The sequence below is a fragment of the Geotrypetes seraphini genome, chromosome 19, assembly GCF_902459505.1.
Source record: "Geotrypetes seraphini chromosome 19, aGeoSer1.1, whole genome shotgun sequence".
Classification (NCBI taxonomy): domain Eukaryota; kingdom Metazoa; phylum Chordata; class Amphibia; order Gymnophiona; family Dermophiidae; genus Geotrypetes; species Geotrypetes seraphini.
In genome coordinates this window covers 13,498,140-13,521,741 of record NC_047102.1, presented here as the reverse complement: position 1 = coordinate 13,521,741, position 23,602 = coordinate 13,498,140, and the positions used below count along the sequence as shown (strand labels likewise).

Below are 23,602 nucleotides of genomic sequence, written 5' to 3'. Positions count from 1 at the left end.
CTCCAAGGCTTCCGCGAGTCCCCGAAGTGATCCTGCCTGAGCCCTCTCTCAAATTCCATTCACCCACGGCCACACCCCCCATCGCCGTCGGAGCTTGGTCAGCAACTTCCGGTTTCCGGCTGGGTGGAAGCAAGAAAGGGAGCCCGAGCCGCGTGGGACACTGCAATTAAGGCAGGAACTGAGGGTGAGTATCGCTGGGCTGCTTGGTGGTGGTTTTATTGTTATTTTATTTCTGCCCGAATCAATTTTTTAAAAAGCCCAAAATCGGCCTCCCGAATCATCAACTGACCCTCCCCCCCTAAAGCAGGATCGGCAATTTCCTCTTGCTAGCCGGCTCCTGCTTTAGAGGGCGAGGGGGGGAGGGTCAGTTGGGAATTGCTGCAATGTCCTGCTTCCCCTCTGGCCTCCTGACCCGTACCTAATTGCATTAGACAGTACTAGATGGGGGGTGTAGGCCTTAAGGGGTGGGGTGTAGGCCTTAAGAGGGAGGTGTAGGCCTTAAGGGGGGGACAGACCTTTGGGTGGGAGGTAAAGACCTTCGGGGGGGGGTTTAGGCTTTCAGGGGGGGGACAGATCTTCGGGTGGGGGGGTGCAGGCCTTCAGTGGGGTGCAGGCCTTCAGGAGGTACAGACCTTCGGGGGGGTGCAGGCCTTCAGGGGGGGTGCACGCCTTCAGAGGGGTGCAGGCCTTCAGGAGGTACAGACCTTCGGGGGGGGGGGGGGGTGCAGGCCTTCAGGGGGGTGCAGGCCTTCAGGAGGTACAGGCCTTCAGGGGGGTGCAGGCCTTCAGGAGGTATAGACCTTCGGGGGGGGTGCAGGCCTTCAGGGGGGGTGCAGGCCTCCAGGGGAATGCAGGCCTTCGGGGGGGTGCAGGCCTTCGGGGTGGGTGCAGGCTATCGGGGTGGGTGCAGGCCTTCAGGGGGGGAAAGACCTTCGGGTGGGGGGTACAATCCTTCGGGGAGGGTGAAGGCCTTCAGGGGTGGGGTTTAGGCCTTCAGAGGGGGACAGATCTTTGGGTGGGAGGTAAAGTCCTTCGGGGGGGTGCAGGCCTTCAGGGGTGGGGTGTAGCCCTTCGGAGGGGGGACAGACCTTCGGGGGAGGGGGGGTCCTGGTGTAAAAGTACACAGAGGGAGAGAGGGAAGGGGGGGGTTCAAAGATACGTGCATATGCCAGACTTTGGGGGTTAGAAATAATGGGTCTAAAAACAGAGGAATGGGAGAGAGATGGTGCATAATGGGATTTAGGGAGGGAAGGAACAGAAAGGGAGAGAACTTGGAAACAGGGGATGGTGTGGAGGGGGGATAGAGATACTGGATAGGAGGATAGTTGGGAACAGAAAGGGAGAGATGGTGGATCCTGGGGTGGTGGGGAGTTGAGAAAAGGTGAATCTGTGGATCGAGACAAAAAAAGGAAAGATGCCAGATCTCCGGGAGAGGGAAGGGAAACGGAAGGGGAGGACAGAGATGGCAGACGGATGGTTAGCACGGAGAAAGGAGACCCTGGCAAGCAAGACAACAAGAGCCTGGGACCAACAAGATTTGAATATTGACCAGAGAACAAAAGGTAGAAAAAATAATTTTATTTTCTGTTTTGTGATTACAATATGTTAGATTTGAAAAGTGTACATGAGACAACTTGAAATGGGAACTTTTCTATTTTTGTGAATGGCAAGGCTGAGTTCAGTTAAAATATATGCTTTATAAGAAAATATAATAATGTGTTTTATAAAGTTTATAAGCATTGCTGGCATACTCGGTGAGGTGTTCCTAGTGTTGGTGGTGGTGGTAGCATGTCAGTGTGTTGAGAGGAAGAGGTAGTCTGGGAAATTCTGCTGAGCAAACTCTGGGCCCATTTCCACCCCCAGTTAGTCCACTCCACTCAACTGGTTCACACACTGAGTGGGTCTTTGGGTGTTATTTCTGGGTAGTTGTTTTAGAATCTCTTCCAGTGGTTTATCAGTATCTCCTTCTGGTCCAAGGAAGGAAACTTTGTTATCCTTAGCATTGACCTACAGAATATGTTTATAACAGCACTGCTTGTGTGGCATTAGGCTATGTAGTGATCGAAAGAAAAAAACAGACCTTTGCACATTTTTGCACTATATGGTGGGTGTATGAGGAGATTCACATTTCCTAAGTCCGTGTGAAGTTACCTTGTGCTGTATTTGACATCTAGCAAGGTCTCTGTTTGGAAGGAAAGATCTAAGCTTAAAAATGAAGTGGCCAGAAGTTATGTTAAAAGTAGATAGCGTAGCTGGTTTTAAGAAAGGTTTGGACAAATTCCTGGAGGAAAAGTCCATTGTCTGTTATTAAGACATAGGGGAAGCGTCTGCTTGCCCTGGATTGGTGCACTCAGCAGCAACAAATACTAGTTTTGGCTGGCTTTTTCCCCGCATTTCTCCTCTCTTCCCCACGATTTAATATCCAGTTCAGGCAGTAAGTAAATACATCGGCAGGGGGGGGGTCTGGTAAGTCTTGGGGGCTGGGGATGGAAGGTGAGAATCAGTTCTGTAGGCTATCAGAAATTTGCTTAATTATCTACTCACACAGAAAAGCAGTAAAGTCAATAGGTTCTCTGAGTGGGAACAACCTGTTTGATCTTGCACTCTTGTGATTGACCAATTGTTTATTACTGTTTAATTTATCACATTGATTAATTTGAGCACACCTGAGGTGTCCTATGATGGTGTGCACTGCAGGCAGAGGGTGATTAACCTGTGCCTTATTGTGTAAAGCGCTGGAGAATTCTCTCCTCTCGCTTACCTCTCACGTTGAGGACACCCTGCTTCAGTATAATCATTTATATGATTTATCTTTTTTTTTTTTTATTATTATTTATTTATTCAATTTAATTAATACAAACAAGCAATAAACATACTTGTACACAGATTACACAAAATATTATAAGAGAAAAAAAAAAAAACCAAAACTATAACCCCAATTTCACTTAACACAGTGTTTTGGTTACTCAATAATAGTTCAAATTATTTAGTCCACAACTTTTGGAGAGAGACTTAAGAAAAAATAAAAATAAGAAATAAGACGAATCTTATCCAACATAGAAAGCGGCATTTTCCTGCGGTGCTACAGCCATTCATAGCAGGTTACTCATTTTCAGTTACAGGCCCTACATGCTCTTTAGATTCTATAAATCCTATCAATTGTTTAGGCTCAAAAAATAAGTAATTCTTATTCTGATATGAAACAAAACATTTTACAGGAAATTTCAACATAAAATTTGCTCCCAAGGCTAGGACTCTTGGCCTTAATGCCAAGAATTCCTTCCTACGCCTCTGAGATCTCAATGACATGTCAGGAAATATTCGAACATTAGAGCCTAAAAATTGATCATTAATATGACGAAAAAACAAGCGTAGTATATATTCTCTATCACTTTCTAAAGCAAGAGTTATTAACAGGGTTTTCCTTTCCGTTATAACCTCTAAAGAGTTCTCCAGAAACGTCGTTAAATTCATGTTGTCATTATCTGTCCCTTGAATCTCATTAGGAGTGGAAACTTCTACAGGTTTCTTTAGTTGAAGATAATTAGCTCTAACAATTGGTGGCAAACTTTCTGTGGGAATTAGCAAAATTTCCTTAAAGTATTTTCTTGCCATCTCCATTGGTGAAATTAAGGGACATTTAGGAAAATTTAGGAGTCTCAGATTATTTTTCCTTAGTTGGTTCTCAAAACTTTCCATTTTCCTGGCAGTAAATGATCTTTCTTTTACCAATTCCAAATCCAAAGTTTTCATTTCGGATATTCTTGACTCCTGTTTTTCTAATTTCTCACTTAAATCTTTAAGGACCAAGCCCTGTTGCTCCACTTTAGAGTGAATGGTCCCATAATCAATTTTTAAAGTGGAAAAAGAAAGTTTGAGGTTAGCGTCCATAACTGATATGGCCTGCCATAAAGCCTCCATATTTATTACCTTAGGCTTCTCCAACACCCCAAAGTTGATGTTACTTCCTCCCGAAGCTCCTCTCAACTCCTCTGCAGAGTGGGAAAGCTGCTGCTGTTCTCTAGCTTCTTCAGCTCCCGATAGAATTGGAGCTGGCTGTCCTCCTTCTCTGGGGATCGATGTACCTTCCGGGGTCATGATTTCCTCAGGAACTCCCGACTCTGCACTGCTTCCGGGTTGTGGTGGTGGCTGCCTCTGCTCCGGGCTCAACAACGCCCGAATGTGCTGGCTGAGTTCGCCCGACGTATTCGGGCTTACCCCTGAAGTAGCCCCCGAAGATTCACTCGAGCGGGCTAACGCTCCCTCGATTGTAGTTTGCACCAGACGCGGTGCCGCTATCGCAGCCGGAGGATTGCTGCGAAGGGCTCCTTTCCTCTTCCCCATATCGAGGTAAGAGGGTTGCTAGGTCACTTCAGCAAAACGCCTGCCGACTGCAAGAGAGGGAGCCTCCTACTCAGGCGTCCGCTCTCGTCGCCATCTTGTCTCTCCTCTTGTTTTTCATGATTTATCTTATAAACATTATTACGTGGTCTTTTCCTCAAGTGCTGAGACATCAGGTTGTTCCCACTTGGAGAACCTATTGACTTTTACTGCTTTTCTGTGTGGCTTTAACATTTTTGCTATTCAGTATACCTAAACTATTATTCAGTAGAAAAAATTTGGTTTGTTCAATCAAATCCTGTGTGGACATTGGACTTCTATGAGTGAATGTTCTGCTTGATTGAACAAACTTAATTTTTTCTACTGAATAATAGTCTAGGTACAATGAAAGTAAATAGCAAAAATGTTTGAGTAGATAATTAAGGAAATCTTTTTCATATTGCTTGCTTATGGACTGGGAAAAAAGACTGTTCAAGCAAATGTCTCCAGAACTGCTTTAATGGAAAAATGTGATTTTTTTTTTTTTAAGTACTTTGTGAAATTTATTGTTGTACTTTGTTTAAACTTAAAAAGCGGTGTCATTAACAGTGAATCGAATCGAAAAATCGATTTAACAGGGTGAATCGAATCGAATGAAATATTTTTCTCTGAATCGGGCAGCACTATTGGCTACCATGAGAATGGGCTACTGGGCATGATGGACCATTGGTGTGACCCAGTTAGGCTATTCTTATGTTATGTTCTCATCTGTAGGGGCCTTTGTTTTCACTTCTTATTTTAATGTATTTTTTTCCTGGGAACTTATCAATGTTTTTTTATAATGGGAACAAAAATGGAAGAGAATTAATGTGTGTGGAATGGGGGGTAACTAATTTCTTCAGCTAAATAATTCAATCCACTTCAAACAGACATAGGAGAACTTGTGCACCATTCACACACCCTCCAACCAAAAACATCAAAAGAAAAAAACTGTTCGACAACTTCCTAGCCATTCGAGCTGCAACACTCGACCCCCAACTCTACAACCAATTGATATCAACCACAGACTGCAAAACCTTCAAAAAGAAATAAAAACCCTTCTATTCAAAAAACACATAAAACCGAACTAACACAATCAGAACTGTCCCAAGCATCACCTGCAACTACTCCTTATGTACTTCTAATGTCATGACAATTTAGACATAATTTATGTTATGTTATGTTTGGAATAATGGTTACATATATGAGGTTCAATAAAAGAAAATTTTCACTGCCTGTTTCTATTCTGACCATTTATTCCATTTCATGGTTATTGCAAAAAAAAAATAAAAAATTTTTACATGGGGGGGGGGGGGGTGTCAAAAAATGATGGGCCCCGGGTGTCACATACCCTAGGTACGCCACTGCATCTTAGTGTCTGATCTCAGTTTCAGTTAAACTGGGGGACCAAAGGCTCAGGAGGATATCATTAGAATTACATATAGGGTGACAAGGATGGAGAGGGACAAGAGTTTTTTGAGTGCTCAAACACAGTTCTATTATGCATTTAGAAAGTCGATGAAAACTTACCTGTTTGAAGGATTTGTACACTAATTTATAGTTATATTCTCTGATTTTGTATTTTTATCGAAATATATTCTCTGACTTTGTAACAGTTCTCTTAATGTGAACCGCCCAGAACTATTGGTTGGGCGGTATATAAAAAAATAAAATTATTATTAGCGTATGTTAATGAGAGATGGGATCTGTGATGGATGAGGAAGGGAGGAGTGTGGCTGAAGAGTATAGAGAGAAATGAAGGGAGGGAGGACAGTAATGGATAAGAGCATGGGGTAAGGAGGAGGGGAGAAGTCCTGATTTTGCTTCTCTTTTTAGGGTGTCTGCTATGAGACTGGCATACCAAGAGTTGCAGATTGATCGTAAAAAGGATGAGAAGAGGCTGCAAAATCTCGAGGGGCAGAAGCTGCAGCAAGCGGAGAGACTGGGAATGGGTTTAGCAGCCCGGAGGTATGACGCTAAGGGCTGGGACCTCTAAAAAGAGAGCATTAGGGCAAAGCCACTGAACATGGGTGAAAGAACAGCCCATCCTATTTAACGAGACACAACTGATTGCATATTGAAAAAGCATTCTTAAATTGTCAACTTATTAATCAATGGATTCATTGAATTTGTAACTCCCCAGTAGGTTTTTTTTTTTCTGGCCTCTTTAGAGTAATCCGCCTTGAACCTATTTTGGAAGTGGACAGCATAGGAATGTCTGAGATTAGATTAGATTGCTAAGTGAAAAGCGTTGATGCTTTAAAGTATGCAAAGCCGTTATGATTTGGTCTAACATGTGCCTTTCTGTCTCTTGTAGTTCAGTCTCCCACTCTGTGCTCTCAGAAATGCATATTATCGAACAAGAAACTCCAGTTGCTGTAAAGTCCTCCCGCAATCATCTTGACCTCTTTGAAGATTCTAGCTTCACATCTGGACCACCGAAGTAATACAGTCTCACAATATTTTATTGTAGTGTTATGTCCTAATATATTGTACTCCTTCATAATTTTTGCAGAAAAACCGCCTAAATCGTCGTTGATCCTTAAGCCTATTTTATCTGATATAATTACTTTTTCTACAGGTACAAGGATAATCCTTTCACGCTGGGAGAGGGCTATGGATCTCGATGGGATACCAGCAGCAACTCTTGGGAGAATGTAGATAAGGGAGAGGAAGAAGAGACAGAAATTACCATCTCTAGTGTTCAGCCAGTTAGAGACAGGTAATGGTTGTGTTGCATGTAGGGGACATAGAAGAGGAATGCATTGCCAAGTGTGCGTGGCAGAGAATGATAGGGCTAGAAAGGACCTCGGGAAATTGAATTCATCTTCTTTACTGTGCCTGAATTGCCCCAAACAGATGTTTAATCTTTTCTTAAATGCAACATGTGGACAAGGAAGGGCTTCTACCAACGCAATGTTTGAAGAGTATCCTTATATAATTTTGCAAAGTCGTAACCCCATTGCTGATAAGCTGTAACTCCATGCAGTGTTCAAAGAGCACTTTGAATGGAAAACTAACCCCTTCTGAGCTCTTTGGGGAGGACGGAATATAAAACCCCACAAACTTAAAGGTAAACCACAATAAAATCATTTTAACTTAACAGGTTGATAACCTTTTTTGTAACTTTCTTGTAAATCCTGAAACAAAAATACCAGTAATATCAGATAGATTAAATACTATTTACATGCATCTAAGAACATGGCTAAGATCATATAAATACTATTCTTACATAGTATGTTCTTTAAATAAATAACTCATCTTCAAGTTTAATAATAATTTGATTAATCGCTTAATCTAAATTCTAAGCGATGTACATAATAATAAAATTACAAAATAAGGGGAATAATACAGTAAATAACAAAACTAAGACTAACGAGACTATTGACAAATTTAACGAAACTTAATAGCTTCAAAAGGGAAGTTCCCACATGACATCATGTTTCACCGGAAGGCTGTTTCAAGGCTTGTTCCCTAAAAACAATGCATTAGTTTAATATGTTTAAAATGCCATCTATACTAAGAGTCTAAGCGCAAAAAACCTACATCTATCATAATCATAACATGCCCTGTGTGTGATTGAAGGTATGTTGATGGAGGTTTGATGGTGTGTAAAAAGATTATGATGTAGGTTTTTTGCACTTAGACTCTGTTACTAGTATAGATGATCTATAAATAAAACATGAAGTGAAAATCTTATAAATTAAGCTGTTGTTATACAGAGTGCTCCCCCAAACACTCTTTGATTTTAAATGGTTTACAAAACCAAAATTTATTGGAATATTCTTTCACCTTTGAGGCTACAGTTTCATCAATTCATAAAGTTTCATATGGTATGATTACATACACTCGATGTGCATCCCATCTGTTACTCGGCAAACTGATGTGATAATCGAGCTCAGACCAGACTCTCCGAAGCATATCCAGCGGGATTGCATTTATAGCTTCAGTGATGCGTTCCTGCAGATCATTAATAGTTGCGGGTAGTGGATGTCTTTCACATACCCCCAAAGGAAAAAGTCACAAACAGTAATGTCCGGTGATCTCAGGGGCCACTTGAAGAACACCCGGTCATTTGTCCTGTTGCCTTGTCTGAAGGTTGTAACTTCTGCACCAATTGCAGCTTGTAAGGGTGAAAGTGCAAACAATTGTGTAAGATCTTGCTAACTTGTATTGGGACTTGTATTTGCTGTCATCTTATTTATAAACATATTCCAATAAGTTTTGAGTTTGTAACCATATAAAATCAAGGAGTGTTTTTGTGGGCACCCTGTATACACTGAAGGGTTAAGTACTTTGGCGAATAATGATCTTACCCATGTTCTTAAATGCATGTAAATAGTATCCAATCTAATCCTAAACTTGCACAAAAGTATAAAAAGGGGACAGGGATAGTTTTCTGTCTTGGGTCCACTGCAGCTCTTCTCAGGTCTGGCTACAGTAGGGCCATCTACTCTTCCAGCCTAGGCCTGCTGTGGCAGAAGCAGCTTCACCAAAGCTTGTCCACAGCAGCACTTCCTGGGCCTTTAGAGGCTATTTTCCAAGCCTGTAGGAGCACATGAGGAGGTAATGTTTAAGAGGGTTTACATGATCATAACTAGGGATATGTCATGAAGCTGAATTTTAATAGTGCGGATAGCTGGTTCAGTGGGAGACCTTTTGCAGATTTAATTTGCAGCAGTCTAAATAGAGGGTGAGAAGTGATTTAATAAGGTTTTATAGTGTTCAGGAAAGTCGGCCTGGATTTTGGTGCTGGTGTTTATAATTCATTATGTGTAAATTGTGTGTTCCTTGGATCTCTCTTTTTGTCCCATTAACACCATCTCTACTAGGCCCACAAATAGAAGGAAGCCAGAGAACAGCTCATCCAATGAGGAATCAAACGAAGCTCGTCAGAAGTTTGCAAGTGCAAAAGCTATTTCATCAGACATGTTCTTTGGGCGGGAAGCAGATGCAGAGGTGAGCAAAGAGTGCATGTGTAAGCCCCCCCCCCCTTCCACCTTACTGAAATAAATGTCAGCTTCAAACGCAGAGTCCTGCTGGACTAATGGCTTAGCAGCTGTGATGTAAACAACAATATGGGGAATCTGGGATCAATTCCCAGCTTCAGGTCTTTGTACTCCTTGGGTTGTGAATGCAGTGGAGACAGTGTCCACAGCCCATGCGATGAAAGAATTCAGTTATCATGCAAAAACAATACCTAAATGGATTCAAACACCTGCAGATATAACTTGGCTAGAGAGGTTGGAAGGGGATATAATGGCCTAAAAAAATAAAAAAAATCCCTGCTACCCCTTCCCACAGGAAGAAAGATAAACAGTGCACACCACTTGGTGTTTTTTTCCGGATTTACATTAGACTTACCAACTAAATGGAAAGAAAGCTCTGAAATGAGGGCTCATAGAATAAAAATGAATCATTTAAACTCAGGACACGAGGACTATATACTCGGGAAGGCATGAGACAAACAGAGGATCTTTGAAGGGAGAAGAAGGAATTGTAGAGTTCAATAGTTGGAGTGGTTGAGTTGGATAGGCTATATGGTCTTTATCTGCCATCAGGTTCTGTGTTAAACTACAATGAAATAACCCCCAAAACAATCAATGTATTCATGCTGGAGAATCTGTTTGCATCATGATGTCTTGATCCAGCCAGGGGAGATATGTAGATAAGAGATTTTTTTCCTTTTCTCTGGCTCCCTCTCTTCCTGGTTGTTGGCTTCTGGTTTCCCATGATGCCTCAGAATTTGCCATTTCCATCAGAATCATGAGAAACCAGTAGGAGCTTTCTGGCCTAGGAAAGACTCCATGCTAGGGAAAGTGTATGAGAAACCTCTTTCTTCTCCACTTTGCAACCTCTGAACAACTTCCCCCCCACACACTTCTTGCCCATTAAATGTACTTCCTCAGTCTCTCTACATCAGCTCTTTATTTCTGTGCTATAAGCTAAGCAAGAAACAGACTATGCAGGCGTGTGTGGGTATCTTCTAGCCAAGAAAAAAAAAGTCTCAATTTCTCTTCTAGTATGAAGCCAGGTCACGCCTTCAGCAGTTATCAGACAGTAACTCCATTAGCTCGGCTGATCTTTTCGGCGACATGGATCCAGCATATTCAGGTTGGTATGCTAGAGGGAGTGAGGGCTGTAGGGGTTATATGCTGAAAGGGGAAAAGTTACCAGGCCCAAAGAGCTATACAGTGAAGAGGGAGATGGGCAGACACATGGCTGTGCCATGGTGGCGGGAGACTGGGCAGGTACAAGACTGGTGCTGGGAGACTGAGTGGCCTTGGGGTGGGGTGGGGTGATGGCATTGCACTTTGCTGAGGTCTTTACTGTGGTCTCTTCCAGCTGGAGTGTCCCTTGGGAATGTGTTGCCTACGCCAGATATTGCTCAGTTCAAGCAGGGAGTGAAATCTGTAGCTGGTAAAATGGCTGTTCTCGCTAATGGTGTCATGAATTCTCTTCAGGTGAGCAGACTGGAAGTCCTAGGAACAAGGAGGAGCTAGGCAATGGACTTGGATTGGGGGAGGGAACTGTGGTAGGCTGCATCTTGGACTGAGTGCAGTGGCAGAGCTAGGGAGGCGCACCCCCCCCCCTTCCCCGCCACGACGTAAGGCTCCCCCACCCACTTGAGCACCACTTCTTGCTCTTCCCTGCCACTTGAGCATCCCCTCGCGTACTTCGTGAAACTCGTGATGGCCTTGGCTCCCTTCTGGTCCTGCGACGGGAAGTGACTTAAGAAGAGAGCCAAGGCCGGCTGCAAGCAGGAAATGGAATATGCTGCTCGCACCAACGAACATTTCAACTTGTATGCTGGGGGGGGGGGGGGGGAGAGGTGCCAGTGCCCCCTGCAAAGACAGCGCCTGGGGTGGTCCACACCCCTCTTACTAGGTTACCGAGTGATTGTGTCCTGGGAGAGGTGGCCCAGGCTGTGTCCCTGTAAGATCACCAGCATATTAGAGAAGAAAAAGTCCTTAGCCAATTCAAAAAACTTCTAAGAAGTTACCTCTTTAAAGACGCATTCAATCTTTAACTTTCTTTCTTCTAGATGAAGATATTACGGTTCAGTTTTATTTACCCATCCCATTGTTTTTTCCTTGTTTCTTGTCTATTTTCCTAAGCTATGAAGATGTAGCTTTACCCCTCTATCCTTCACGTTTCGTGTATGTTTCAAAACTGTTAGTTTTAAGTTATTTTGCTTACTTATATAAACTTGTTTTATGAAATTGTAAATCGCTTAGTAACTTGAATAAGCGATTCATCAAATACAAATAAAAACTTGAAACTCATGAAATAGAGCAAGGAGCAGTATCTGCTTCACAAGCGCTGTGGGAGATGCCGGACTTTGACGGGTGAGAGCATATAAAAAAAAATAATAAAAATTTATTTATATCCCACAGTACCTTGCAGTTCACAGTGGTTTACATCAAGAGAAGCTGTCGAACAACAGGGAAAATACATACATTAACAACATGCCTGAAATACAAAACTAAATTTAGAAAAATTTATCATATGTAGGTTTTCAAAGACCTTCTGAATGATTGATATGTAGAAGAAATTAACAGTTCACTTATCAGGCTGGTATTTGGGGTAAAACTATAAGTTAAAGTTCTGTCCAGGAATCTTTTATAACCACATCCTTTCAACGTAGGAAATGAGAACAGAGAAGTTCCACGTGTGTCGTAAATTAGTGGAAAATACAAAATGTTTAGAGAGGTGCAAAACCTAGCAACGTCTTATAACATAGACATGCAAACTTGAATATTATCCTGGCTTCCTCTGGTAACCGGTGTCATTTTTTTTATAATATGGGGTAATGTGGTCAGATTTTTTTCCGACTGAAAATTAGTTGAACCGCTTTGTTTTGAATAATTCTGAATCTCTGGACATTGAATTGACGTCTTTCTTTTACCTTGGCTCTTTCACCAGGATCGATATGGACCTTACTGAGAAGCTCCAAGGCTGTGGAATTGAGCCCGTAGAGGAGAGGGAGGTGCAGGACACCTATCATCGTTTGCAGTGTTATTGCATATTGCAGGACTATTGTTTTTCGCAATTACATGGATTAGTGGGGACGGTATTATGCTGGACTGGGATGTGTGCCCCTGGCCTCCTCGTGGGCTGGATCTTTATCTCTATTGCTCAGCCTTGCCGAGTACCTAGACTCTTCTTTCCTGTTGTACTTCCCTGTGGTGGTCTTGGTTTACCTCCTGCAGTGAACATTAAGGCTGGTTTAAGTAATACAGACATCGGTAGAATAGGGGAACAGTTCTCCAAAGGTGTCTGGAGAAAGGATTTCCAAAATTGTGTGGTTTCACATACATTGTCTGTAGGTATTAATTCCCCTTATCTTATTCTCATCCCAAGAGCGCTGTTAATTCTCTGCTGTATTGGTTCTCAAACCTGCCTTCAGGAACTCCAGCCAGTCAGGTTTTCAGGATATCTCTAATAAATATGCGTGAGGCACATTTGCATATGGTGAAAACACTCCATGTAAATATATTTCATGCATACACAGTAAGGAGATGCCCATTAGACTGGCTGGAAGATCCCTGAGGACTGACTTCTTCATTTTCCTACTGTGCTATTTCTCTTTCTCCTGAGGCTGTTGCATGTTGGTTCTCTGCTCTTTTCTTAAAATGGTCTCCTCTTGCACACTCCCTTTTCATGTACTCTTTCCTAAACTGCTGTCCGTTCCCTTTCAATTGTGTGTGTGTGTGTGTGTGTGTGTGTGTGTGGGGGGGGTGTTGGGACTGCTGCTTAGTGCAGTCTTACGGGGTCTTCTCAAGATGCTCCATTGTACCCTTTTCACTTGGCTCATTTTCAAGTTTCTGTCTGGTGGAGCTGCCCTTACAGTGGAGTAATACAGTCATAAGCAGTTTCCCCCCCTCGTCCTTTATCTTGATTGTGGTCACTTTCTCACCCTTTTCATTTGTCTGGAAGAGTGCACTGAGTCTTAGTTGTGTGTCCAAATCCTTCACCTGTGGTTGTCTGTGTTTAATGCTCCAGTATCCTTGGTTATAAGAATAACTGTACAAACCAATAATGACTTGAAAGACAAGAAAGCAGTTTTGAAGTTTTGAGAGTGTTTTATTTTGGTTGCTGTATGGTTGTACATGTGAACGCAAGAAATTCCATAATGGGTCAGTCCAAAAGTTCATCTAGCCCAGTATCCCCCTTCCAACAGAGGCCAGTTCAGGAGTGTGTGTCCCTTTAGTTGCAAGAAGAGGACATGGGAAGGCAGAGCTGTGCCCATTACTGCTTCATTCTCTCACAAGTTTTCAGAATCAAAATAAAGCAGCAGTTGGCTTGGTGAGATGAGCATTTCTGGCTGTGTTTGAGTCTTTACTTTATAAAGCCTGGCCGGCAGGGACTGTAGCTTCTCTCCGTCACAGGGCAGATATCCAGCTTCCTCCATTTGAGGCAGTCCTATGTAGGCTTTCACTGTCCTCTGATCCTGTCTTCGTAGGAGTTTTGTGAATTATGATTTTGACTTCTTTCTTAAATCATAGAACAGTTAAAATGTGTTTAAAAGAGTGTCCTCCAATTCGTCTGGTAATATGAAGATCTTTATTGTTCAAACATCAAAATGACACATTCAACAACTCAATGACTCGACATGTACAGACGCACGGTGTCAGTATGACACTCCTCTTTGATTGGTTTTTGGTCAAATCCATTTGAGTGCCAGCATACTTCGTATATATCATCATTTGCGATTTTTAAGACTCCTGAGGCAGGCCTGATGGCCGAAACATATACATGTCGAGTCATCCTGCCACTGTATCATGCAATGGTGCGCCCGCACCTGGAGTACTGTGTCCAGTACTGGTTGCCGTACCTCAAGAAAGACATGGCGGTACTTGAGAGAGTCCAGAGAAGAGCAACTAAGCTAATAAAAGGTATGGGGGACCTCTCATATACTGACAGACTGAAAAAGCTGGGGCTTTTCTCCCTGGAAAAGCGACGACTCAGGGGAGACATGATAGAAGCCTTCAAGATCATGAAGGGCATGGAAAAAGTGGATAGGGACAGATTTTTCAAACTAAGGGGAACCACAGGTACAAGGGGGCACTTGGAGAAATTGAAAGGGGAAAGGTTTAGAAAAAACGCCAGGAAGTTCTTTTTCACCCAGAGGGTGGTGGATACATGAAACGCGCTGTCAGAGGATGTGATAGGCAGAAGTACGCTACAGGGCTTCAAAGAAGGTCTGGACAGGTACCTGGAGGACAAAGGGATTGAGGGGTACAGATAGGAGAAGAGGTAAGGTTATAGGGACAGGATTAGAGGTAAATTATAAAATTAGTCAGAGACCACTGTTCAGGCAGTGGGCCTGATGGGCCGCCGGGCAGAATGGACCTCTGGTCTGCCCCAGCGGAGGCAACTTCTTATGTTCATTGAGTCGTTGAATGTGTCATTTTGATGTTTGAACAATAAAGATCTTCATATTACCAGATGAATTGGAGGACACTTTTTTAGTGCACATCATTCTGATTTGGACAATTCCACTCTGGTTTTTGGAAAATATAATATAACATATCGTAGTACTTTAGGAGTTCTACGCGGTTTACAAAAGTAAATTAAAACAGTGACAATAAAAACATCTACCATTCTGGGCGGCTTATAAATAAGTAGTCTCGCTTATAACATCATACAATAAAATATAATAAAGAAATATACCAAGCCCGCACACTTAACCTTACTAAAGGCTAAAATCTTCCACCTGTCGTTCTGTATTCAAGACTATGCTTGCAAAAACAGAAAGATCTTCACTTGCTTTCTAAAAATAGTGAGTACATCAATTTGTCTTAATTGCTGTGGTAATGAATTCCAAAACACTGGGCTGACAATCATAAACCTTCTTTTTCTGTACTCGTCCAGCCTCACTTGTTTAAAAGAAGGTACATCCAGTAGTTTCTTAAGAACAGAAGTGCTGCCCGATTCACCAATTTACTTTGGTGAATTGATTGGAATCAATTCACTTTAAAAAAAAAATAAAATTGGACACTCCGATTTAGTGAGTCCTAAGTCTCCTGAAACGTCTGGATCTCCTAAAGCTGGTGGTGGAGGCCAGTGGTGGCTCTGCTGGGGCCTTCTCTGTGCTGTGCTACTGATGACATAGCAGAGAAAAGCCCTGGTGAGTAGGCTGCGAGAAGCCTGCTCATGGCGCTGCCTCTGCCCGCTAGCCTCCGCCCCCACTGCTGCTGCCTTGGGAGGCCCCAAAAGTTGAGGTCTCAGGATGGGGGAGGGGGGTGTTGATTGGGAAATGCTGCACATTGGGGGGGAGAGGAGAACGGAAGAATTGTTGGACATGGGGTGGATGAGATGAAGGGAGAGTTTCAACAATGAGGTAGAAAGGTGTGAGAGGGAGAAATCCTGCATATGGTGAAGGGGAGGGAGAAATATATGGAGAAGAGAGAGGGAGAAATGTTGGACAGGGAGAGATGGTGCATGAGGAGAGAGAAAGAAATGTTGCATATAATGGAGGGGAGGAAGGGAGAGACAGTGTACAAGGCAGGCAGAAAGAGAGATGGTAGACAATGGGAAAGAAGCAGAAATGTTAGATATGGAAGTGGAAGGGAAGGTCAACACCAAAAGGTCTAACAGGACAAAGAACCCCGCGGGTTCAAAACACAAAAAAGACAGTGGGAACAGACAATGAGCACTCAACTGAAGATCACAGATGTGAACAGATCTTGTTTATTTCAATGAAGGACCATGTCTGGGAAAGGGTGACTAAAGTGGGTGGATCCAAAGGTTGAGAAGAGTCAGTTTGTCATGTCATAGATCCATAAGCAGTCTAAAAAAATGACATCTGTAACTCTAAAAATTTTAACATTGCTCTTGGAAGTCATTAAAAACTGAATTTTTTTGGTTTCTAGAAAATAAATTCAGGCCCAAGTTCATAGCAAACAGACAAAACTTCCTCGTCCAATAATAAAACACACTAGATTTACAATGAAAGTAAATAAGCAAACAACGGAATACCATCTTTGATTCTGTTTCAATTGATCCAGGCGTACTCGTAGAGGCCATTGTTCTCCCACAGTGCACAGCGTTCTGGGTAGTAGTTGGTGATGAGAGACAGAGTGCGGGATAGCAACACCGTCCCCTCTGGATATTGTGGCCACAGTCCCTCCATCTCTCCTGCCGCAATAAGAGTTTATACTGCATTTAGGAAGAAGGTGACTTTTCCTGAAACTCCTTCTAAGACATTTATTCATTCATTTTTCTATACTGTTCTTCCACAATCTAATGAACCTGGGGCAATGGGGGGATTAAGTGACTTGGCCAGGGTCACAAGGAGCAACTTGGGTTTGAACCCACAACCTCAGGGTGCTGAAGCTCTAGCTTTAACCACTGCGCCACTCTAGAAATAAAAATGTGAGCCACATATGGGACAATGAAGCCATTGTGACATCACTGATGAGGCTGGCTCTTAGGCATTGGGGGAATGAGGCATTATGATGTCACAATACCAGCTCTACTTATCAGAGGCTGAAACTTGTCACACTATTTATTCAATTGTCTATACAATTCCCCCTCCGAATCTGTGGTTTCAGCATCCACGGATTCGGTTATTCGCAATTTTAAACCAAAAAACCCATTTTAATTTTTTGGGCTATTTTAAGCCCTGTAAGCCCCCCCCCCCCCCCTTAAACATTACCTGATGGTCTAGCGGGTTTTCAGGGCAGGAGCGATCTTCCCATGCTCCTGCCCCGTGCAGATTGCTCACAGGAAATGGCTCGAGAGCTCAAGGTAGCCATTTCCTGTGAGCAATTTTCACGGGGCAGAAGCATGGGAAGATCTCAACTGCCCTGAAAACCCACTAGATCACCAGGTAATGCTTAAGGGGGGGCTTACAGAGCTTAAAATAGCCGGGGGAAGCGGGGGTTAGGGGCAGAAACGGCCTGAATATTATTCGCGGGCCGGCTCTGCCCCTAACCCCCGTGGATACGGAGGGAGAAGTGTACCATTCTCCCAGGGGAGCTCAGAATGGTTTACATGAATTTATTCAGGTACTCAAGCATTTTTCTTTGTCCTAGCAGACTCACAATCTGGGGCAATGGGGGGGGGGGATTAAGTGACTTGCCCAGGGTCACAAGGAGCAGTGTGGGTTTGAACCCACAACCTCAGGGTGCTGAGGCTGTAGCTTTAACCACTCCGCCACACTCTCCCCCTTTAACCACTGCACCACAATCTGTCAGGAGTCATGATAGGACCTACCGTGCTTTGCAAAATGTACCAAGTGCTTCTGAATAAGCCTCTCAAAGTCTCGATCAGCTTCTGTGGTGACGCCCAAGGCCACATCCATACTGCCAAAGAACCCAAAACTGTCCAGCATGTGAAATGCAAACCAGCTATCAAAAGGTAAGAGGTCCGACTTCAAGGCAGCGCGTGAGGGTGTGTACGTTATAATGTAACGATATACAGGGCTTGATAATGCATCTTTGTAAAAAGAAAAAAAAAAAGCAGTGAGGTGTCTGACATGCAGTATAAGAGCAGACCAATAACTACTGCCCTAAGACCAGAATGCAACCCCTAATGACTGCCCTAGCACTAAAAACAACATCTACAATACTGAAAATGCTCGAGTAACTTGTCCTCTCCTAACCTGCCTAAAATACAAATGGAAAAGGATGAATGGTGGAGAACATTGTCAGTGGAATATGAACCTGCTCTTTTTATTGTACCTGAGGCAACTTTGGCCAGCTCGTTGATAGGACAGGTGGCCCTCAAGTCTGACACCATTGTCATGTAGGCCTTCTCCACACAGCGCTCTGGCTGGTTACAGAAATCGGAACTGGGATAGAGGTGAAGGGCACTGTCTGAAAGGTAGCCCCCAAACGTGTCCAGGTTTTCTGCAGATGGGACAGAGACCGCAGAGTGAGCAGAGGATGTGACCGGGTGGCCCCCAGAGGAACACAAATATTTAGAGAAGCTTACTTTTCACTTGCCATTTGTAATCCACTGCAGTCCAGGAAGAAATGTTGGGATACAAGGGACTGGAGAAATAGAAAACAAATGAAAAATGGTAAAGATTTTCAAGTGTTGTATTGAAATTATTATGGATGTTTTTCTGTACACTTGTATGTTTTGTTTTGGGTTTTTTTTTAAAATTTGAATTTAATACATTTACAATATCAAAATCAAAAGATATCAAGGGAAAAAAAAGGGTTTCAATACAAAATTTTCAATGCGACACAAACAATACAAAAAACAATCCTTTACAAGCCCACTAAATGGGGAAACATATTTGCTTATTTACTAACTTAATTTTAAGGAAAACCAAGAAATGGGTTGAATTCCAAATGAACCCAAATCATTCCCTACTATATTAGGACACGGACTTTCCGAACCTAATTTCTCATCAAAGAATGAAAAAAAAGAAATCTCATTTCTGTTCACGAGCTAATAAAAATTGTTGCAATTGAATGGGGTCCCAGAAAATAAATTCACTATCTTGTAACTTAACCAGACATTTACAAGGAAACTTGAAATAAAAAGATGCCTCAAGTGCCAAATCTCTAGTTCTCGATTTCAGAAATTCTTTCCTTCTAAACTGAGTAGCTCTTGAGACATCAAGAAATATGCTAACCCAATCCCCGCAGAATTTGGTCAGTCTTTTTAAAATAAAGTTTCATTAACAACATTTTATCTGTCTCACTCATACATGTTAGAGTCATTGTGGACCGAGTCTGGATAACATCTTGAGAATCTTCTAGAAACTCTGTCAAATTAACTTCATCTGTTACCAGATGGTCCACATCCTGTACAGTTTCCTTTTTCTTCTGGGGAATATGATAACAATTATTTATTGGGAAACTGTCCGCATTGGGTAATCCCAGTATTTCTTTGAAATATTTTCTTTAACATTTCCGTTTTTAAATGCAGTGACGTAGACTCTTTTACTGCCGATAGTGAAACAGCTTGCAATGTGTTACTTTGAGTTTCAACCACACCTAATCTAGTTTCCAGACAATTTAAATTGGCATCCACATTCTCAAACTTTTGACACTTGTATGTTTTAAAATGAATAAAGAATTTCAAACAAAAAAAACAACAACCACAAATGAAATATCTGAACATTCTGGATTCAGGTAACGAACTCTTTTAAATCTACGCAGGTGTGAGCTTCATCACAGCAGAGTCCTGTCACTGCCTTCTAGGACTCGCACACTAGCGATGAAATGACATTTTCTATGTCGACATTTTGCTCAAAATGATAGGGAAAACCCTGAAAATTCAGGTTTCTTCCTGTGTTGGAAATAGTGTGCACTCATCAGAAAGAGTGGGAGTTATTCACAAGCGTTTGCACTGTTCTCCAATTATGTGCACTCTTCAGAAAATATTATTCATGAATGAGTTGCATTCTTTTGGAAGAGGGGAGAACAAAGTGCAAATCTTTCCAAATAGTGCACTCGTTTGAAGGGTGTGCATTTTTTTCTGATAGTGCAAAGTGTGTGTGCACCATTAGTGAAGAAGGCGCACTAGTCAAAATGTTGCCCCCCTCCCCCAATGCTAAAAAAGATAACAAAATATTTCCGTAAATGTCATGGGAAACAAAATTCATATTTTGGCTGCACGGCCCTATCTCAGCAGTGTCCTGTCAGCGTAGGCTTCCTCCTCGCCGCACTGTTGTATTGATTTGGATTATACAGAAGCAGTCGAGAACTTGACATTAACACCTGCACTGCTCCCCTTCCCCCCTTCTGATAGTGTCAATCATGTACAGCGTGATTTTCACCCCTCCATCCTTGCATGGTTTAATAGCATCAGATATCTGCTTCTCCCAGTCTCAAGCCCAAACACCCTTCACTGCAACACAGATCCTCACCTAAAATCCGCCTCCTGCATCGTTGTGCCAATCATGAAGGGAACATCATTGTAACCAGGAGTTCTCTTCTTCCACATCTCCAGAGGTGGTTCTGGCACCACATACCCATCCACCACAGCCACTGCTCCATTCAGCCTACCCTTTACAGGGAGGTCAGTCAGATCGTCGGCTGCCCAATATGGGTATTCAAACCATGGGATGGACTAAAGGGGATAAGGGGAGAGAACATACAGTGTGAATCTCTACCACTGGTGATCCATTGCCTGCCAAAACTCAAAAATGCGTTGCACTTACTTATAGGATTCATTCTCCAGGGCATGGCCTATAGAATTATCAAAAGAAGCAACACCGGATTAAGCCAATGGTCCGCTGCCATAACTATGGGCCAGGGTGCCAAACTTGCACTCCCATCTATTGGCTTCCTTTGCTGATGTCAGGAAAGTGGGCAGGGCGGAGCACTTGGGGCCATGTCATACAGGGCACATTTGTGACTTGCAACAATCCTGAGCCCATCCTCCTGCCTCTGACAGTGTCCAATACAGATCACTTCTTTGCCACTCATTCTCTAGTGCAGGAGGTGGCAATAAGAGAATGACACAGGGACAAATTTTTCCCTGTCCCCACAGGAATACATTTTCACCATCCCATCCCTGCAAGCTCTGCTTTAACCGCTCAAGTCTCGAATACAGCTGAGGATGGAGCTTAGGCATTGGTGGAATTAGGACTTATGACATCACAATCTGAGCTCTAAAATGTTGCTACTTATGATTTTAAAGTGTTTGAGGCTTGTGCTGATGAGGACGGAGCTTAGGCATTGGTGGAATGAGGCATTATGACATCACAATCTGAGCTCTAGAATGTTGCTACTTAGGATTTTAAAGGGTCTGAGGCTTGTGCAGATGAGGACGGAGCTTAGGCATTGGTGGAATGAGGCATTGTGACATCACAATCTGAGCTCTAGAATGTTGCTACTTGGGATTTGAAAGTGTTTGAGGCTCGTGCAGATGAGAACAGCTTAGGCATTGGTGGAATGAGGCATTATGACCTCACAATCTGAGCTCTAGAATGTTGCTACTTATGAAATGTTTGAGGCTTGTGCAGATGAGGATGGAGCTTGCAGGAATGGGGCAGGGATAGGAAAAGAACTCGCTGGGACAGGATGGGAAAAGGAGTTCCCTCAGGGATGGGGAAAATTTGTCCCTGTGTCATTCTCTAGTGGCAATCTCTGTGCCTGCCCTACTAATAAATGTTAATGGACCTATCCCCCAGAACTTTGTCCAAACTCAATTATGCTATGAACTTTGACCACAGCACTGCAGGGGTCACCTGTCACACTATCCCAGAGCGATTACCTTCAGGACTTTTTCTACAGGGAGGGCAAGCAGGCACTTAAGGTCTTTGCAGTTTGTCTTCTGCAAGAACACCAGATTGTCACGCTCAGTCTCAGGCAGTTTCTTGGTGAAAACGTAGGAGCCACTCATGTCAACTGCTCGCTGGAAAAGGTTTTTTGCCAGAGGTGACATCATCAGAGTCCAGACGGAGGTTCCTCCTGGATTAACCAGCACAGAAATGGCTCTTAAGTTCCACCCACCCTTTCATGCTGACAGAAGCAGTCACGAGTCCAGTCCCTGTCCCATCCTGACTCCAAACTATAGTCATTTCTTCTTAATTCATGTACAGACTATCATACACCACTTTATACACAATAATTCTTATCACACATTTACTCTCCCACCCTGAATAGAAATCTCTTAATAAATCAATTTAGTTTAGAATTCTTATGCTTTCAGGCAGACTTCCTGGGACACCAGGCCGCACAGTGGTACAAATTATTATAAGAAACCAAAAACCGGACTTAGAGATATTTGGAGCATTGAGATTAAGCATCAATTTTCGGCATCTCAATGGCCACGTATTTGGTCTTGGAGGATGAGATGTACAATGTCTGCGTCTATAAGGCAAACATGGTTTTTCCTGTTGCAAAGAGCACTCTGGACCCCTGTTCATTTACAAAAATTGGATTGCTCTAAGTCTAATAGATGTTGGCTGGAACTTTAGATCATTTATTGTTTCACTGTCCATTTATTACGGCAGTCGATTTGGGATCAAATAAATTGTTTGTTAGAAAATCATGTGGCATTATCGTATGACACAGTTTTATTTGGCATGTCTCTGAGAGCTAAGAGCCAAATATCTTCTAATAATAACAAACTTTTAATGATTCTGACAGGAGTTGCCATCCAACAAATAACATATAATTGAAAAGATTGAATTACAGTTTTTGGAATTACAGTTTTTGGAATTCAGTGTGCCATTTGTATAAACTGGAAAGAGCGTTAGCAGTTCAAAAATGATATTTTAATAAATTCAAGGATGTGTGGAGGCCATTAATAAACTATTGTATGAATAATTATCATTTTTCCCTGTTTAACATAAAAGGTGATATGGGTGGGGGTGGGTTTTTGATTTTCATTATTAGATATGAAGGGAAGGATTGAATTTATTATATTACGTTATATATATATTATCTGATATTAATATGGTGGGGGGGGGAATGGGGATAAATCTTATTTAAGGAGATTTTGTGGATTTTCAAGTGATGTATTATTTTAATTGTTGATATTTTCTGTGCACTTGATGTAAAATATAAAATGAATAAAGAATTTTTTTTTTAAATTAATTCTTATCACACATTTACTCTCCCACCATGACATAGTAACATAGTAGATGACGGCAGATAAAGACCCGAATGGTCCATCTAGTCTGCCCAATCTAATTCAATCTAAAAATTTGTTGGTTCATTCACACAACTTGCACGAATCCCATTTTCATTTGTGGCACCAGCATACCACAGAATAAAGTATTTCACATGTGCAACCACCTGCTCCTGAAAGTCCTGGTGAAGTCACTATAGGATTACAAAGGTCAGCCAGTCTTCAAGGACAGAGATACCACATGAATGATCTTACCTACCACGGGAATCTGTGGAAGCGTAGCCGCATTATTCAAATGCAAACCCTGACTCAGGCTCACAGGCACCAACTTTCAGGACTGGTGCAAGCACTAGGGGGCCGATACAGAAAACAGCCATAGGCTTAGAAACCTAGAAACATGATGGCAGATAAAGGCCAAATGGCTCATCTAGTCTGCCCATCTGGGGTTCCTGCAAATTGACCACAGAACAATGCAGAGATGATTTTGCATAGGTGTTAACGCTCACAGACAGTGTTTTATAGTAACTAAGAAACTAACTAATTACGGTACTTATGTAAAAGTTTTGATACTTTTATTTGTAAAAAAAAAAAAAAAAAAGTACAGGATAACATTTGTTCCTTTTACTGAAGTAATAATTTTGCCAATTTTCCTACTTTTATCTAGTTATGTTTTATGTATTAAAAAGTAAAAGCA

At 42.4% G+C, this 23,602-nt stretch overlaps 2 protein-coding genes across 7 annotated transcripts in view; one reads left to right on the top strand and one right to left on the bottom strand.

Moving 5' to 3' along the window:
* ARFGAP2 (ADP ribosylation factor GTPase activating protein 2) overlaps positions 1-13,680 on the top strand; it is a 38,415-nt gene extending 24,735 nt beyond the window's left edge. For all 5 annotated transcript variants that reach the window (XM_033928143.1, XM_033928141.1, XM_033928138.1 and 2 more), the window contains 7 exons: positions 6,196-6,327; positions 6,677-6,802; positions 6,941-7,081; positions 9,192-9,318; positions 10,383-10,473; positions 10,705-10,823; positions 12,286-13,680. In XM_033928143.1, the coding sequence (XP_033784034.1) occupies positions 6,196-6,327; positions 6,677-6,802; positions 6,941-7,081; positions 9,192-9,318; positions 10,383-10,473; positions 10,705-10,823; positions 12,286-12,306 (757 nt within the window). In that variant the 3' untranslated portion in view covers positions 12,307-13,680. The remainder of the gene's footprint in view (positions 1-6,195; positions 6,328-6,676; positions 6,803-6,940; positions 7,082-9,191; positions 9,319-10,382; positions 10,474-10,704; positions 10,824-12,285) is intronic.
* The window catches only part of LOC117352073 (para-nitrobenzyl esterase-like), a 38,682-nt gene that overhangs the window by 2,692 nt on the left and 12,388 nt on the right, over positions 1-23,602 (bottom strand). The window contains exons 4-10 of one of the 2 annotated variants that reach the window (XM_033928136.1): positions 21,547-21,743; positions 20,195-20,397; positions 18,304-18,362; positions 18,051-18,218; positions 17,584-17,805; positions 16,345-16,503; positions 13,108-13,856 (exon numbers count right to left, since the gene is read on the bottom strand). In XM_033928136.1, the coding sequence (XP_033784027.1) occupies positions 16,361-16,503; positions 17,584-17,805; positions 18,051-18,218; positions 18,304-18,362; positions 20,195-20,397; positions 21,547-21,743 (992 nt within the window). In that variant the 3' untranslated portion in view covers positions 13,108-13,856; positions 16,345-16,360. Of the gene's footprint in view, positions 1-13,107; positions 13,857-16,344; positions 16,504-17,583; positions 17,806-18,050; positions 18,219-18,303; positions 18,363-20,194; positions 20,398-21,546; positions 21,744-23,602 lie in introns of those variants that run through there. The other variant, XM_033928137.1, reaches the window with a different exon arrangement.